The sequence below is a fragment of the Aquila chrysaetos genome, chromosome 3 (genome assembly GCF_900496995.4).
Source record: "Aquila chrysaetos chrysaetos chromosome 3, bAquChr1.4, whole genome shotgun sequence".
NCBI lineage: Eukaryota > Metazoa > Chordata > Aves > Accipitriformes > Accipitridae > Aquila > Aquila chrysaetos.
This window is the reverse complement of record NC_044006.1, coordinates 55,089,152-55,106,761: the sequence shown is the minus strand read 5'-3', so window position 1 is coordinate 55,106,761 and position 17,610 is coordinate 55,089,152. Positions and strand designations below refer to the sequence as shown.

General features: G+C 37.2%; 2 protein-coding genes across 10 annotated transcripts in view; one reads left to right on the top strand and one right to left on the bottom strand.

Annotated features, from left to right (window-relative positions):
* SLC25A40 (solute carrier family 25 member 40) overlaps positions 1-387 on the bottom strand; it is a 28,006-nt gene extending 27,619 nt beyond the window's left edge. The window contains exon 1 of the mRNA XM_030008284.1: positions 335-387. The gene's annotated coding sequence lies outside the window, so the exon portion shown is untranslated. The remainder of the gene's footprint in view (positions 1-334) is intronic.
* DBF4 (DBF4 zinc finger) lies at positions 12-16,716 on the top strand. Of its 9 annotated transcripts, none has more exons than XM_030008277.2 (13): positions 12-133; positions 592-684; positions 3,017-3,195; positions 5,123-5,317; positions 6,486-6,536; positions 7,093-7,162; positions 7,312-7,388; positions 8,918-8,948; positions 9,217-9,262; positions 10,982-11,113; positions 13,709-13,823; positions 14,159-14,283; positions 15,500-16,716. In XM_030008277.2, exons 2-13 carry the CDS (start codon positions 639-641, stop codon positions 16,545-16,547), a joined length of 2,115 nt encoding a protein of 704 aa, XP_029864137.1. In that variant the 5' UTR covers positions 12-133; positions 592-638; the 3' UTR covers positions 16,548-16,716. The 9 variants fall into 9 exon arrangements, with proteins under 9 accessions (XP_029864137.1, XP_029864136.1, XP_029864138.1 ...); XM_030008276.2 differs by having other exon boundaries at positions 30-143; XM_030008278.2 differs by lacking the exon at positions 12-133 and adding an exon at positions 330-435 and having other exon boundaries at positions 3,020-3,195.
* Positions 16,717-17,610: the final 894 nt, after the last annotated feature.

Here is a 17,610-nt window from a genome sequence, read left to right as displayed (position 1 = left end):
GGTCGCTGAACCGGGCGGTCGCTCGCTCCTCGGCAGGTCCCCGTCGTCCCCCCCGGCCCCATCTTGCGGGGTCCAGGCGAACAGACTCTTCCCTGGGATTTCTGCTGAGGAGGGCGCCCACCCGGTCCCTGAGGCGAGGCGACGCGAGGGAGGGGGGTGGCGGGGGCACCCCTCCCGCCCCCGCGCAGCCCGCCTGCCGCCTTTCCCTTCCGCCCTCCCCTTCACGGGAGGGACCCCGCCGCGGCCCCGCGCCCCTCACCCCGCCTCCCCGCCGCGCTCCTCCCTCCCCCTCCCAGCGCTCGCTCCCCCCCCCCCCCGCCCGCGCCCTACCGACCGTTGGTGAAGCGCGGCCGGCGGCGGGGCACCGGGCGCCCTCCGGGAGGAGGAGCGAGGCCCCGCGCGGCGCGCTGGGGCTGGCGGAGGCGGGAAAGCCTGGTGAGGGGAGCACCGCCCGGAACGCCGCGCCGGCTCCCAGCGGCTGCGGCAGAGAGGGGCGGGCGGGCTGTGGCGAGAGCCGCCGGGGGAGCGGGTCTGCTGCCGCCGCCGCTGCTGCGCGCCGGGGAGCTTAGCGGCCCCACTGAACCCCCGCAGGTCCGCCGGCGGGCGGCGAGGAGAGGAGGATGTGACTCCGCGGGAAGATGAAACCGAGCGCTGCGGAGGCCGCCGACAAAGGAGCGCGTCCCCGTAAGCGGCGGGTCGCTGGGGGTGGCCCGGGGGGGAGCTGCCGCGGCCCGGCTCGGAGCTCGGGGGGGTGTGGGGGAGGTGGGGGTGGTCAGGCCTTTCCCACCGTCAGCGGGGTCGCTTTCAGCCGCGGCCTGATGCCGGTGCCGCCTTCCTGGCTCTCGTCGTGAGCCCCCGCAGTCAGCCTGGTGCTGGGTTTGAGCCTCTTGCCTCCGTCAGGCTGCCGGGTAAGCACGCCTTTGGGCAGGCTTTGTTAGCGGTGGTCAGCGGAAATAACCTTTGCGTGGTTTGGGGAATTAAACGTAAAAGCGCGTACCTGAAAAGTTAGCTGGCTAACTTGTTCTGTTTTACAGGGTGCTTCCAGTGCAAAGAAGCTAGTAGCTATGTTGAAATTCGCTAGGCCACCGCCGTGCGAACTGCTCCACCCAGGCAGATCTTCACTGGTATCAGGAGCGTGCATGGAAGGCATGTGAGGCCCAGGGCATTAAAATGCAGCCGCCTTATGGGAGAGACTCTTTACTGTTACTGCAGTGCTGCTAACTCACTCCAAACTTTTGATTATCCCTAAGAAGTTTAATATGTATTTTCCAGTATGAATTCCAGTATGTAGTGTGTTAATTTTTGAGCTGCTCTGGCCATCACATGTGTGTGCTGGCTATAACACCGTGTTTGATCCCTGGCCACCTATGGAATTTCACTTGCACACCTGCTTATCATTCATTCATCTTTTCTGTTTAGATTCTGAATCAGTTACACTATCCCAAGTCTCCCCATTTTCCTATATCTCCAATTCTTTTGGTCTCCTAGATTCTACAAAGCTAACTGCTGTTCCTGCTTCACTTGTGTGCGTTCATAACCATTACTTACAGGATCTTGCAGCATGAGTGGGTGGTTCTGCTCCCTCTCCCATCTAAGACCATTTCAGGGAGGGAGAGAAGACATAACAGAGGGACTGTTTTGCATGTTGGCTTTTTGTCTCCAAAGAGGCCTGATCACTTCCTGGAGCAGGAAGTCTCTTTTGAGCTTCTGGAGAAGAGGAGCAACTAGGAGTAGGGTGTCAGTCAGTGAGGAAGAAAAGACAATGTGCAAGTCATGGATGATTCTGTCTGTCATTAGTTGTAAATGGGTTCCTGTGGATCTAAGAACAGAGAAGGTGTATTGACAGCATTCTTTGGCAGCAGGCTACACAGGGTTGCCCTGTTGCATAGAGAATCAATTCCCATTCTTCATTTTGTACCTGACTCCTAGTATTGTTTGGTGCCCCGTAGCTCTTCTACTGGAATAGGCTGTTTAGCCATTCTCTCAATGTTCTTCTTGATTTTGTGTATCTGTATTCTTTTTCCCTTAAATCATTTACTTTACAAACTGACAAAGTCTTAATCTACAAGGTCATTCTTCGTGCCTTTGATTGTCCTTGTTACTCTTTTGCAGGCTGTATTTAAGATGTGGTCAAGTCCTGCATTTATGAAGTAGCATAATAAAATTAGCCGTTTTATTTTCTGTTTCTTAGCAATTTCTTTTTTTTTTTTTTTGATTGCTACTTAGCATTGAGCTGATGTTCTCATAGAACTCTAGCACATTCCAAGATTTCCCTTGAGAAATGAGGCTTATTTCTCACCCAGACTGATTTTTTTATTATTATTATTTGCTTATTTAAATGTCTAGCCTAACAGTTAGGCCTGCGTGGATGGCTCTGCGCTGAGCACCAGGGAAGTTCATCAGCACAGTTTAATTACTGTATGTGGTTTCTTAGTTTTAGAGTAAAATTAACTGGGACAGAAAGAGTGGTCGTAACTAGAATGGTTCTGCACTTTAAGCTTAGTTTTCCTGCATCTCAGGTGGGTGCTCAAAATTCAGATAAATGGTAGAATCTAGGTCTTGTATTTTTTGGCATTTCAGCTACTTTTGACTGGTTTTTGTTCTAATGAGTCTATATTAATCCTTTTTGTCTCAGATGAGTAAGAGAGATTCTGTTCTAAAATGGTGTTCTTGTGATTCTCAGTGACTGTGCAAGTAGTATATGTACTGTGGTGCAGAGATAGCAAATACTTGCCAAGCTGGGTGAGAAAATTGATGGCATTGCATAGCAACTGAAATAAAAAGTCCATATTAGGATATGATTTTAAGAAGAAACTTTTAATGGCTATATGTGGTATTATTATTCATGTCTTGGTTTTGACATGTTTAACGTACAGCTATTTTTTAAAGGTCCTATATTGCATGGAAGCTTGCCTTGTCCATTTCCATAATTTAGGAGTTTTTGCTTTTGAAAAGAAAAAAATAAACATGGTTTGTAAAACACTGTCCTGTTTAAATTCCCTTTTCTTTTTTGCAGCAGATGGAATGCAACCAAAAACAGAAAAGATAAGATCTTCTCTGAAGAACGTGAAAAAAGATACAGGAAAACTAGAGAAACTTAAATATAAGCCACTCACTGGGAAGGTGTTTTACCTTGATATTGCATCAAATGTGATCTCTGAAAAAATAGGAAGGGACCTCAAAGAGCTAGGAGGGGTAAGTTAATGAGCAGAGGCCTTTATGAAACAAGAAGAAAATCTGTGCATGTGGAATGCCTTTTCCATGTTCTTTGCGACTGCATTTTAATGTTATTTTTTTATATGTGACAGGGTTTCATTTTTTTATGTTTGTCTTAATGTTTAATACAAACAGTTAGCTTACCAACAAATTATTTTGTGGTTTTTTGCTAGAAGCTGCTTTGCTAATTGTAACAAAGGTGTTTATTATAAAGGTTTGTTTTCAGTTGATTATTCATTTTCTTAAAATTTTATCCAAATTTAATAAGTTTCATTGTTTGAGGTGATTTTTTTTTTCTGCTTCTTCTGACTATTGACACGTTTACATGTTACAACCAAAGTTGTTCAGCTGAACCTGAAAGAGATTAGAGGAAGTGTTTTGCATATGCTTACTAAAAGTCAGTAACTTGAGTACTTTCTGCACAGAGTATGTTGATGAGTATTTTTAAATACTCTTATTTAAATCATAAATTTTATAAGCATCTTTATACTTACTTTTTTTTTTTCCTAATTCTTCTGTATGGAAGAAACACTTTGATATAAGCAAGTACAGGATATCATAGTAACGCACAAGGAATGCAATTGCTTAGTCCACTTTAAACTTGAGTATTTTGAATTAATGTAGAGGAATCTTGGCAGTTAGAGTATTAAACACCCTTTAACCACAGAAGCAAAAGGGATCTGCTTAAATCTCTAGCTATTCTGAACGTTGCTTTGGTAATAGTTTGACCTCAGAGGAGTGCTGAGCAGTTTTATGAAATTGACACTTGTTAATCAAGATGCTGTCTGAAATTATAGTAGACGTATGGAATAGCAATAACATGGTTTCAAGTTAAATGCATCTCTTTACATTTAGCATTAAATGAAAGCATGCTATCTTTTGTCTTTCTAAAACAGAATTTTAGGAATTCATATGTGAAAGGTGAGGTTGCAAATCAAAGACTGAAAAGGAAGGTTTTTGTGTTTTATTCTGAGGAGTATATGCCTAAATCTGAGGTGCTCAGCACCATCAACATCAACTGCCACATGTGTTTCACTGTTACTTGTGCGGAGTGCACTCAAAAGTGCCTCTCTGTATGTGTCCCATTTCTGTAAAAGGTACATAGACCAGAATTGGAAGGCACAGTTTCAAGCTTGCTGCCTGTGCGGTTTGTGCTTTCCATACTGATTAGTGGAGAAGAGGAATATATTTTAATCTACGTAAACTGGCAAGAAATAACAAGGCAAATAGAGCTGATGATCACACAACAGTTGGTAACGAAAGACTGAAGGAGCAAAGTGAAGAGAGTAAACATAGGATAACCACATATTTTGTATTGCTGAGTATGAAAATATTATGAATCTACTCAAGTCTTCTAAATTTTTGAGATGCGTTATGAATACTGTAGGTGTGAAATATGACAACTATCCTGAAATTTTTATTTTTCTGCTGGTTCTCAACTCAATGAATTCATAGCTTCTTGCAAACTGTAAATTACATTTGCATACATATGTCTTCAAGTTTAGCTGAACACTTCTATGTAATTTCTGTTACATAAAATTATATAAACTATGATTTTCCTTGAATTACTCTGTTATTTCTCAATGCAGTGTTTGAATTCTTCTATTTGGAAAGTATTACAGCTAAATAGTTCAAAGAATGATAATAATTGAAACAAAGCAAAGCTCTTTTGGTAGACATTACAAAATTAAAAAATTGAAATTAGCATTTGTGACTGGTAAGCTGCTACTACAGTTCAATTGTAATTGTCATCCAGATCTTTAGAAAATATCTTCTCGTTAATTCCATATTTTTGAACTTAATTATTCTAGAAGTTTTGTCACTTTGCTTTAAAGTATGCAATGTAAAATTGAGTTACTGATTTATTGTCCTGAAATAATTACTTGCTTTATATCTTTATATTTAGAGAGTGGAGAGTTTTCTTAGTAAAGATATCAGCTATCTGGTGTCTAATAAAAAGGAGGCAAAATTTGCACCAACTCTTGGTCAGATTTCTCCTGTTCCTAGCCCAGAATCGGCATGCAATGGAGGAAATAGTTCACCTCATCCTAGCAACCGAAAAGATCGACATGATGGAAGTTCATTTAAGATAGCAGATACAGTAAGTTTCTTAGTAATACTACTGTAAATCAGGTACAACCCATGGGATACGCTCTTACAATTTTTCTCCTATTTTGTTTCCTAAAGATAGCAACAGTTCCTTGGGTGAATAAGGGCTTTTTTTTTAATTTAGTTTATTTTTTTTAACAGGTCAAACATACTTTTAAACTAGTTCAGGCTAAGTTGTTAAACTTAACTAACTCAAACTAATTAAGCAAAGTTTCAAAAACTAATTAAAAAAAGGAGCCTTTTCTGCAAATAAGCAGACTACGCTAAAAGCTGTTCTAATGTAGTATGTCTGACTTAAAATTGATCATTGACATTGATCCAGCTGTCAAACATAACAATATGGATAAGCTTGTGATGGCATCCAGTGGTGATTCTCTCTTTAGTAACGTGGCCTATTAAAATCTGGCTGCTGTGATGTTGTTTATGCAGATATTTAGAGAAGCGGTCTTTGACAGTAGTTCAAGGAAATAATTAAAATTGAACATTATGAATATTAAGTTTTTCTGAGCTTTTTCTTGGAGGATCACGTTAATTGCAAGAGTTAGTATCTGATTGTGCAGGTTTACGTGAAGTTTCTTACATGGGCAAGTCTTGGGTCCTTTCAAAATACAGTTGGAAACAAGCAGCTGTGCTATATACATGGTACTTAGAAACATGACTGGTTGAGATCACCTCATTTTGCAAATAACGTGGATAGGTAAAGGCATGCTTATTATGAATAAACAGCATACAGTACAAAAGGAGATGCACTGGTGATAGAAAAGATGGGGTTAAGACAGAGGATATGATTATATTCGTGACTGCTAGCTTAATTTGGCGCAAGTCCAGCTAATGAAACCTCATCTTTTGGCATGTGCTACTGTCTGCTTATTCCCACCATCTATGTTGTTCCAGCACTAACATTGCTTCAGCCATGCAGTGACCTGCTTTGGCTGAAAACAATTACTTGTAGGGGTTGGGGGTTTTTTTCCCCCCAGACTGTATATCAACTGTAACCTTGTGGGGAAGATGCAAATTAATGAAAAATAGCAGTACAGTGAACAAAAGGAGACTATCATAGCTAAAATGTGTGTTTGTTTGCAACAATGTAAATTGTCTTACCTTTTGTTTTTTTCAAATGAGTTCTAACTTGCGACAAATGTGTTTCTGTTTTAATATAGGTACGTTTCAGCAGAGGAAAATCCTTAGTTGAAAAAGCAATCAAAGAGCAGGTAAGTCAAGTAATCAACGAATTTGTGCTTGAGAAACTTTGGTTTTGCTCTTCTAGAAAACAAGCAGTAGTAAGAGTGGTCTTAGTGGTCGAAGAGAGAAGTCCCTCATGGAACGCTCTGGCAGAAATTGAGGAATTGTCTTAAGTAAAACTCAGGTCATGCTTTCTGGGTACTTCCTGAAGAATTGAAAGTCTGTGGAATCTTATGACCAGTATTATAATTTATCAGGATTGCTAATATAGCTAGCATTTGAGAGGTGCTCATGAAGTTAAAGTAAATGTATAAATTCCCTGTCTTCAAATCTTAGTATCAAATGTGACAGTAGAGAACATTTGGCTTTATGAAAGGTTAAAGATAATCTTTTGATGGTGAAGTGCTGTGACACAGAGATGGAAAAGTCAGTTGAGGAGAGCAATAGTCTTTTGGCAAGAAGCAAAGCATCTTTTTTGAGCTTTGATCTCGGCTTTTCATATTACATGTTGTAATGTATTTGTAATTATTTTACATAATCTACTATGTATTGCTTAAAATTATTAATACAATTTATTGTTTGCAGGACTTAATCCCCTCTGGTAGTATACTATCCAATGCTTTGAGTTGGGGAGTGAAGGTACTTCATATTGACGGTAAATATTTTTGTTTGATGAAGCCTAACTTGAATGTGTAACGTTCATTTAATTATTCTTTTGTTGAATTAAAAATATTTAAAATGACAAATCAGTTTAAAGATACAAAAATAAACTCAGCTGAGTATTACTCTCCCTCTTTTTGCCAGATGTTAAGAATTACATTGAACAAAAGAAAAAGGAGCTCTACCTAATCAAAAGAGCAGGCAGTTCTTTTAAAGATGTGGTAAGTGGCTCTTTGCCATTTGTGAAAATGCCATTTGTTTCATTAAATGAGAAAACACAGGTGTACTTAACCTACTGTGAAGCTTACAGATTTTATTTTAATAAAGTCTTGCTCATGTTCAGTTTTTCACAGACCACTATGTTTTATGAACTGATTTAAAACCCGACTTTGAAAATTAGAAAGTGTTAGATACACATTTCAGCATTATTAAAAAATAAATGCCATAGGAGCATTGATTAAATCATCTGTAGACCTTTGCTCTCACAAAGAATATCTAAGAATCAGAAGTACTGAACTGTCTGAAATTTCCATTCTGCCTGCCTCAAAAATAATAAATACTAATAAAAAAATAGTAGCTTGGTTTTAGTATGATGTAGATTGTGGTTAAGTTGCCTTGTATAATTTCCCCTTTGACACAGTGGTTAGAAACCCTTTCCTTTTGATGGACCATTTTGAAGAATCACAGTTACATTTCCTTAAGAAGCTGTCTCTAGGGAATCTGTGTCAGTTGCTCAACTCTGCATCTTTTCCTTCCTAGTCTTTTAAAGAACTAGCATAAAGTATCTTTGAGCTATTCCGCCAGTAATGTGCAGGTAGCATGTGAAAATCCCAATTTCTCTAGATTTTAGTGTATGACGTAGTGAGACACTGAAAACTGTTTTAGCTGCTTGTGCGCTCCATCTGCAGTTGCTCTGTAATTTAAATTAAACACCTGAAGTTGTACAATTATCTAGTCCAGGAGGAGGTCTGTGATAAGTAAATGGAAACATACCATCTAGTGTATGTTATGTTGTTTCGGAATGCCATATTGGCTAATGAGGCCTCATGAAATCTTCTGTTAAATCATCAGTGTATCAGTGTTCATGGGTAGCAGGGTGGGGTTTTTTTGCAAGTAGTATAAAATACAAGTTTTTACCTTTACCCGAATCAATTACAGCTAACAGTTGATGCTTGAATGTAGTAGACTTTACTCTTTTCTGAAGACAAACTAATCCTTTTATTTTTAATCTTGATTGGAAAAAAAAAAAACCACAAACAAAACCAACCTGTGTAAATCCATTTGAATGAGAAGAATTGTTTTAATTGGAGAATGTTGCTATCTGCAGGTTTTGGTGGCATTTTACAGCTTGTAGTTAATTAGCATTTATAAAGTGTTGTAAAAATGTTATCCGTATTTAAGAATCAGCTTTTGACCATGGCAAGGTATTTTGGGGGAGGAGAGAGAGTAAGTGTATAAATTTACCTTTGTGGGGTTTTTGTTTGGTTTTGGTTTTAGGAAAAATTGAAATGTCACAATGAGAACACTTGGTTTTTTGCAGTGTGGAAATAAATATTTCTTTGGGAAACATGTCACCATATTTCTAAAGTACTAATGAGCTTAGTTTCCTGCAAAATTTATGGTGACTGTGTATGAAGTCATGATTAACACCGGGAGACCCTCGACTTAAAATTAGCTACAGCGAAATCTTTAAGTAAACTGCAGAATAATATTCTCAGGGATTTTATACCTTCTCTCTTTTTTTCAATAGGGAAAACAAGTTACTGTTCAAAAGTCAAGAAGTAAGTATTTCAATATTTGTTGAGGTTTCTGTTTTGCCTTATTTTCTGCATGCTTAAAAATGTGCTACAGTTCTCATCTGGTCAATTGTGCTGCTGTATTCTAATGTGTGTCTAAGAAAAGCATGTAGAAAAACTTCATGGAAATCAAGAGTTTGTCAAAAAATATACATAATGAGTTCTAAAATGTCTGCTTATTTATTCAGCTACTTGTGTAACTTGCTGAATGAAGAAAAGTATTTCTCTTAATTTCCTTTTCTCACCCCTTGAGCAGGTAGACTGAAAAATCCATTTGTCAAGGTGGAAGATAGAAGTCGGTAAGTGTTCTCTTCATGCATTCAATATCATCGTTCTCAAACTGAGTAATTCAGAAACATTTAGTATGCCTTGAGGAAGTGGCCTTCAGATTTCAATTTCCTTCAACTTCCTGACTTTAGATGCCAGACATACTGTCCTCTTATAGTAAGATAGAAAATTTTCATCTCTGCATGCTCTGGATAGGTACCGTGTGTTTAGCAACTGAATGAGATTGAGCAAGTAGTATTATAGTAGGGAATATTTGCAATAGGTAATGGAAGTGGAAAGTTGGAAGCTTAGAACCTTGGCATCATTTCTTAGATCCAAATCCTGTAGCCTAAAAGGCCAATAAAACTTTGTATACTAAATTCTAGTCCTGTAGTCCCAACTCAATAACGTTCATCTCCTGCAGAGACTGTTTAGATGTAAGGAAGGGGAAGTTGTTATGGTTAAAATCATTCCTTGAAATTAGGTTTAATTTCCTGTTCAATCATTTCTTTATTAAAAAAAAAACAAACCAAACCAAAACTATTAATGTGATTTTCAATATTCACAATAGCATGAAATCTGATACTTTCACCCTTTAAAATTTTCACATCTTTCTGGTCCTGTAATCGATCAGACCTGGTTGTGTAAGGAAGTACCTGTTTGCCAGAAGTTGAGAGAACAATGAATATAAAAAAGTGCAGTTCTTCACAGCGTGTTTTGTGCCTTTAAATTCTTAACTAATTTCTGCTTTATGATGAGTTTATAAGCTCCAAATTCTTTGACCTGATTTCTTTGACACTTACCTGTATTAAAAAGAGATCTAAACCTGGTCTTACACTGGTAGTTGGTGTAATAGGTATGAGGGACATGATAGTGGGGAGAATTGGACAAACATGGTTGTACGTACAAGAAATTCGTATATAAATATGTGTGAATTTCACTTCTGAATGTAGCTGGGTACTAAACACCTGAAACACTTTTAAATGTTTATGTAGCAAAACCAATGTTTTTCTAATGTTTAAAAGTTTATGCAACATAAATAACAGTTCAGAAGCAGAACAAGATGCTTAGCTGTCCCTATTGTGTTTTCCAGACTTGCTCTTTTTCTTCTGCCTGGGTAGCTTACAATAGTAGTGTGGGGAAAAAAGTCAGACTGAACTCTGGCATCAGCATTTCAGCCAAATGATTCAGTATGTAAACCTTTGGTGTGCCATATTTTAAACATTTTTAATATATTCAGAGCATTGGTAGGGTTGCTGGTTCTAATGTCTCTCCAAGTACAATGGTGTACAGGAAAATGATCTTCTTGGAAAATTAAAAGATCAGTTTTTATGTTTTGAATGGTGAATTGATTAAAATTTTTCAAAAAGGAAGAAAATGGAAAAAAATTAATGCATCAGATGTTAGGAACTGCTATAGCTACTTCTCACAGTATGCACCATTGTCCAAATTGTTCTTAGTTTTATTAGTTACCCAACTCTCAACAATAAATAGGTATGAAAGCCGTACCTCAGGGAATGTGTAAGACAGCTATGGAAACTCAAGGCAAATCTATTTTGAGAAAGTATCAAGTTTATAGGAAGGAAGGAAGGAATGAGTTATTCTAGGATATTTATCTGCTTAGCATTGTTGTATATGTTATATGTAAAAGAGAAATACTTTTTCAAGATTTTTGACCTGATTGTAATTTGTGCTATAAACTCCTTTTTCCATTTCTGATTGTTCTAATGCCCTTGTTTTGTGTAATACAGCCACTACCGACCATTTTATCTGCAGTTACACAGTTTTCCGGTTCTGAACTACTGTGTTCCAAAACCATATAGTCCATTTGAGGTGGATAAGAAGCATCCTTCCGGTCAAAAGCAAACTCAGTCTAAGCAAAGGTTTGTTGAAAACTTGTCATTGAGGTGTGGACAGAGGAGAGGGCAGTTCTCTAAAATAATTCTAAAGTAATTGTTTTCTAAAATAATTGTTTTTCTTCTAATCTTGTGTGATATTTAATACTAATAGCCATGTCTCAGCTGATGTATTTGCTACACTGTAACTGTTGGTGTCTGTCTATCTTTCTGTACCCTCTTTATCCTGTCTTTAGTCCTTTTTTTGGACATACAGATGCATACATCCAAAAATGCGGCCTTCTCCTATCACTGTGGGTCAGCATAAGATATTTTTTTCCTTTCTGCCACTGGTTTCTTCTTTGTCCTCATCCTGGATGCCATCCAGTAAGTATTTTACAGCAAGTGGTTTTCTTAAGACTTTTTTTTTGTATTTGTCAGTATAATGCTGAAGTAGGCAGTTAAAAAATTTTAAAACAGTGATATTCGGTCATAGTGCAAAGTCATTGTTGATAAAGAGTGCACGTTGTTGATGAAGTCGAATTTATAGAAATTAGACTCTGCAAATGCTGCTTCAACTCTTCAGAGATGAAAAGTGGGTGTCAGCTGCCCAGTAGAATTGCAGTTGGTCTTACAGCAAGTATTTATATGATATGTTTTGCAATTCAGGCTCTATTTGAGCACTCCAGATGCAGTTAGAAATTTTGGTAAATCAATTTTATGATTTGAAGCTACTTAGGAGTCTTAATTATCTAGTTTTTGGTGAGTCAAACTATTGTTTTGAATTTCTTTTACCTAGCATATCTGGAGTATTCATGATACTTTCATTGACTTCTAAAATTGATTCACGTGAGAGACTAAAGATATTTAGGTGAAAGGTAGCTTTGCTTGGAATTTTCTGTATCTAGTAACTTCTGCTGCTTTTCTGTCCTTGCTTTTCTGAGACTTCTTTAGGTGTGATATTTGTTTTCTTTATAAAACAGCTTCTCCACTGTTCAGGTTCTGTCCAGTCTTCACTATTATTCAATTATTATAGTGCTGGAGGTTTTCAGCTGATGTTCGCATGATGACTTTTTTTTTTTTTTTTTAATTTATTTTTTTTAATTGCAATGAAACTTCTGATGGTGCCTTTTCAGAGGGGGTTAGAAAGGCCCATTCTTTTAAAAGCATTTTAAAAGCATTAAAAAAAAGGCATTATTTCCATTAATATGGATTAAGAAATATGATATATTAAAAATTTCAGGAGTTATGTTTGAATGAATATTCCTGTTTAATCTTTCAGGTTGGCACATGGCAAATAGATATTTAGAAAAATAGAGATTATTTCATACTCGGCAGGCAAATGTGAGGAATGTCAGTTTTAGGAGAGAGAAAGGGGAGTGCTCACTTGTTTTATCTTTATCTGGGAGAAAAGCTTGTTGAAGCAAACTTGTCAATTCTACTTGCTTCTGCATTGGGCAAGAGCTGCAGACATTCAATCTTCAGATGATAAATTCTGTGGCTTACCCTGCTTTAGTGGTTCTCTTATTTTTACATTTTTACTTTTCCCTAAAGAGGGAAGCTGAAAGGGCTAATGTAATGGTGAAAGTACACAGTTAGGTGGAAGGTATCCTATGGAACCAAACAAATGCTGGAGTAGGTGTTACCAATTTAGAGCTGTTGATTGAAAGTGATTGTTGAAAGCAGTGTACCCTTATTATGTTGAGCAATACATTGCTGTGCTTTGTAAGTTAGAGATTTTTCAGGACAGGTTTTTTTGGTGTAAAGTCCTGAGCTTACATCTATGCCAATACTTGGTAAAGTCTGTCAGAATGATTTTTGGCTAGACAGGGAGATGGCACTATTCTTCTGAAGTAAAAGGGAAGTAGAAATTGATGGTTTTGCTTTTCTGCTAGCATATATTCTTAGGTGGTTTAATAGCGAGTTGCAGCAAACAGCTCTCCCCACATGAGGACTCTGAAGGTCACAGAGCAGCTATTGAAAACCGCTTTGTGTTTTAATGTCCAGGAAGAACTTGAGGTTAATTTCCTTTGATTTCCACTTAGCCTGTACGTAGAAAAACAGGACAAAATGGTATTTGGTCAGCATATTCAAAACCCGTGTATAACCAACAAATATGACTGTTCTTTACTTTTACAAAAGAATGAGAGGTCATCTGTTAGACCAAATGTTTTTGTTGTGTGTTTTCTTGGCATCAAAAATACTGACAGTCGATGAGATGTTAGAAGACTTTTTTCTTTTTTTTTCTGATTTTATCAAACCTTTTCTTTTATCAGCTATGCACAGAGACCTCATTATGTCCTTTGATTTGTCAAGTGAGATTTTTTTGTTTAGCAATTTTGCATTGTTTATTCTGAGACAGTGATAGTAGTACATCTGTACTAACCTGGATGTTTTATGCTTACATATAGTTCCACTGGGTCTGCCTGTCTTCTTGCAGTAAATATTTTTTTTTTAATTAATGCATAATTTTTCACTTTGTTTTTCCTAAGCATTGACTAACACAATGTAAATAGTTTGAGGGGAAATAAAGGGTTTTTTTAAAATTTTTCTTAAGTGAATAAGAATGAACATACTGTGAGAGACAAATCTAGAGCTCAGCTCCATATTTGAGACTCATTAATATATCTTTTCTGTTAACAGAAACAAAATCAATAGTGACAAGGACTGTGGAACTCCTGTTCAGCTCCCTCAGAAGGACAAAAAAAAGAGAGGATATTGTGAATGTTGTGGGAAGAAATATGAAGATCTGCAAGCAGTATGTGAAATGTCAAGTATATGCTTTGATACAGTTGTATCTCAAGTGTGGTATCAACAGTGATTTCTACTTGCTAGTTTAATGTATTTTTTTAATCTTAAAAGATTTTCTGAATATATGTCCCAAAAAGCAGTAGGTGGGTATTATTTTCCCTTGTAGCTTTTAATTCTTGATTGCTGCTTCTGTGTATGAAGCTTAAGGCACTAGTAGTTTATGTCTCAGAGACACTGGTAGTAAATTAATGATATTTACTTACTGCTCCATGTCATACTGTTGACTTGTATATTCATATATGTAGTATTAGATTTGTTTCATGTTTTTTCTTTTAATTCTAGCATCTTGAAAGTGAACAGCACCAAAATTTTGCACAAAGCACACAGTATCAAGTCGTTGATGATATAATCTCCAAGTTTGTTTATGAGTTTGTCGAATACAAAGATGATGCAAAAAAAATAAAAAGGTAAGTTACATGTTCTAAATTTTAAAGGCTCTGTGAGTTAAGACATTGAACATAAAGATACTTAATTCTGAAATTCTGGATCTGGTACAGAATAAATTCATGTTTTTCAGTCTGAAGTAAATCACTGAAATTTGCAGTACAGTGGTACCTGGCAAATCAGTTCTATAAAGCAGAAATTGGGGGGGGGGGGGGGGGGGGGGGGATAAAAAAAATTAAAAGTGCAGATGGCATCACAGGAAAATGTGACTGAAAGGAATTGCCAAAAGTTGTCCTGCCTATCCTTCAGCTTCAGTAAAGCAAGATATACTGTACTAAAATATTGCTCACAGAAGGAAGCAATGTCTGGACATCTTGCTCTAAAAACTTTCTGTCATTGTAAGTAGCCTAAGAACAGCAAATGATATCCCCCTCAGTCAATCTGATCTCCTTACCAGTGGAAAAACTCTAGATCTTCCTATCTATACTCTAAGCCTCTTAGCTTCTGTCCTGCCTGTGCTGGATGAAGAAAGCAGATTTTCCTTTCTTCATAGCTCGAAAGCTTAAATGGGTGAGAATGACTTGTTACATGTCTTGGACTGTAGGCACCAGTGTCTTTGTTACTTGGAACAGGAACTCGGTTCAAGATTGCTCTGATATTTTGCAAATGAGTTTGGAGATAAGGAATAACTTTCTTATTAAAAAAAAAAAAGTATTGAAGAAATAAAGATACTGTTAGTGAAATCAAAGGAAATGCAAATAGAGTCAAACAGCTGATAGCCTAATGAAGGCAAGCCTTTATTCCTTTTGTGATTTAATAATACTCAGAGTGGTTAGGTTTGAAATACTATGTCAAGAAAATCATATATAATTATACTAATTTTATGTGTACATATAGAATATTTGTAAGTATTTATAGTCATTGCATTATATTCATTAACTTCTTTTGTTCTTAATACCTCTGTGAACTGAGGTTTACTGAAACACTAGACTACTTTGTGTATTTTTAGAACAATTTTATGAGCTGCAGAAATCAATAAAAAAACATTGAATTCAAATATAAGGCACTCTGTTCCTGTAGAAATAGTGTATTGCTACCCTAAATGTAGCTTTCCTTTAAAAGTAAAAACAAAAATTGCTTTGCCAGTTTGGTTGCTCTTCTGGAATCAGTTGCATATAAAGTTATGTCACCCATGTTTTTTCAAGTGTTTTTTAATGATTTTGAACTATTTCATTGTAGGACAAAATGTAGTACAGGATATTTTTCGCCTATTATTGGAAAGATAACGAGACCAGATGAGCTGAAAGAACGACTGAAACGGCAACGTGTTTCATTGAAAAGTTACTCGTGGAAGGATACAGCAATGCGGGCGCTCAGACTGGATCGCCAGCCTGCAGAAGTACAAATAAATTCTGTGCCAATACCTACCCCTATTTCTGGATCTATCTGTTCAGTTCTTTATTGTCACCTGTCACAACCTTCAGAACTAAAAAGTAAGTTGAGAAATAATGATGAAAATGCTAGAACTGATTGCTCCTGTGTTGCAGACTTAAGAGGGACTGTTGTATCATCAAATTTCATACAACCACCCCCTTGGAAAGATGACAAAGCATACATGGAGAACTTATCTCGATCTTATGAGCCATTCAGTAAAGAAACACTGGAACCAGAAGTAAATAAAAAGCATTTACAGTGTTTTCAGGAAGGCACGTGTACTTTATATTCTCATACTCAAGTTGCAGATTTTAGTGAAAAAGACAAAAACCTATCACAGCCAAAACGAAAATTAAATAATGCAGTAATTCTACCAGCAAAGTGTTTGAAAAAAACAGATGCCAATCCTATGTTTGTCAAGAAACATCGTGATTTATGTGATAATCATCAACAGATACAGCACAATGTAGTTCTGGAGGCTGAGGTATCTGATACTGCTATGAACAAAGAACTTAATGAATTGGCTGCCAGCACTGCACACAGTTCACCGTCTGGAAAGCTGCACAGAAAAGTGAAGCTTTACTTGGGAAGAAATAAAAGAGAAACCCGGAAACAGAATATGGAGTTATGTGTGAAGTATACAGATGGACTGTCTGTTCCTGAAGAGAAGAGAAGTTCTTGCAGCTCACCAGTGCAGGCCCTACTGGAATTATTTCAGACAAGTGAAGGAAACTCAGAATTTGGTGGTTTTTCAGATTTAACTAGCATAAAAGATACATGGGAAGGGCAGAATACAAATGTTATGTGGTCATTATTTTCCTCTTCATCCTCATCCCCATTTGTTGGGTTTTAATGCTGCTTTATTTAAGATAATGATTTTCAGACAAACTTGCAAATTTCAGATTTTATTCACGGAGACTTTAATTGCTGTATTATATGTACAGATGGTTTGGTTTTCAAGTTTTTTAATGCAAAAACTTCTGTATATGTAAATACAAAAAATAAAAATAAGGTGTTTTGGTTTTGTGGGGTTTTTTTCTTAAAAGGTGCTGCTTTATGACAGCTAGTAAAAGGCTCTGACCCCAGATTTGGGGTTAAATTAATTGCTAGGTAAAACCAGTAAGCATGATGTAGGTGCCTTTTGATAGAATAATTTTCTAAAGTCATTGATTATAGTAGGTTCTAAATAACCACATTATAAGTAACTGGATGTTCCATTGTAAATAAGGCAGTCCATTAATTGCACACTACTGATGTTTTGTGGGGATTGGTTGCTTCCCTTCATTCTGCTGCTGCTTTATTAGAGAATGCAGAAAAAGGTCACTTGCTTTTCTAATATTTCTTCTGCTAAAATTGTCTCAACCTATGTAATCACAAAGAAATAGGATTAGGAAAGCATGTATTTTTTGGCTACTCTGACATAATTTATTTTTAGACTAAAACTAGCTGTAATGTGTATTTCAGCCAGTAGGAAAGTAGTAGATGTATACTTTAATTTTTCTTTAAAAAAAAACCATACACATCAACAGCAGCAACAACGACAACAAAACAGCCAATAGGTTTCTGATTGACTTAGGTAATTTGTTTGAATTTTTTTTTTTTCCTTTCTTTCAGAGTAGCTAGCCTGTCTGACTAGCTTACTCAGAGGCAAAGACACAAGTGAGGACTAGGAAGACTTTTAATACTTTGAATCTTTAGCAGAGCTGATCTCTTTCAGAAATTCTGTATCTCTAAATCAGTGCAGGGCATGAGTATGGATTTACAGGAGGTAATTGCAAAGCTTTATTAATAAATGTAAGTGCCTGAAGGTCATATAATAGATCTAAACCAGCAGAAATTACTGTCATTAATTTTTGCATAAATTACTTGTTTACATTTTTATTTCTTGCCTATTTAATATTGTCAAACTTACTCTG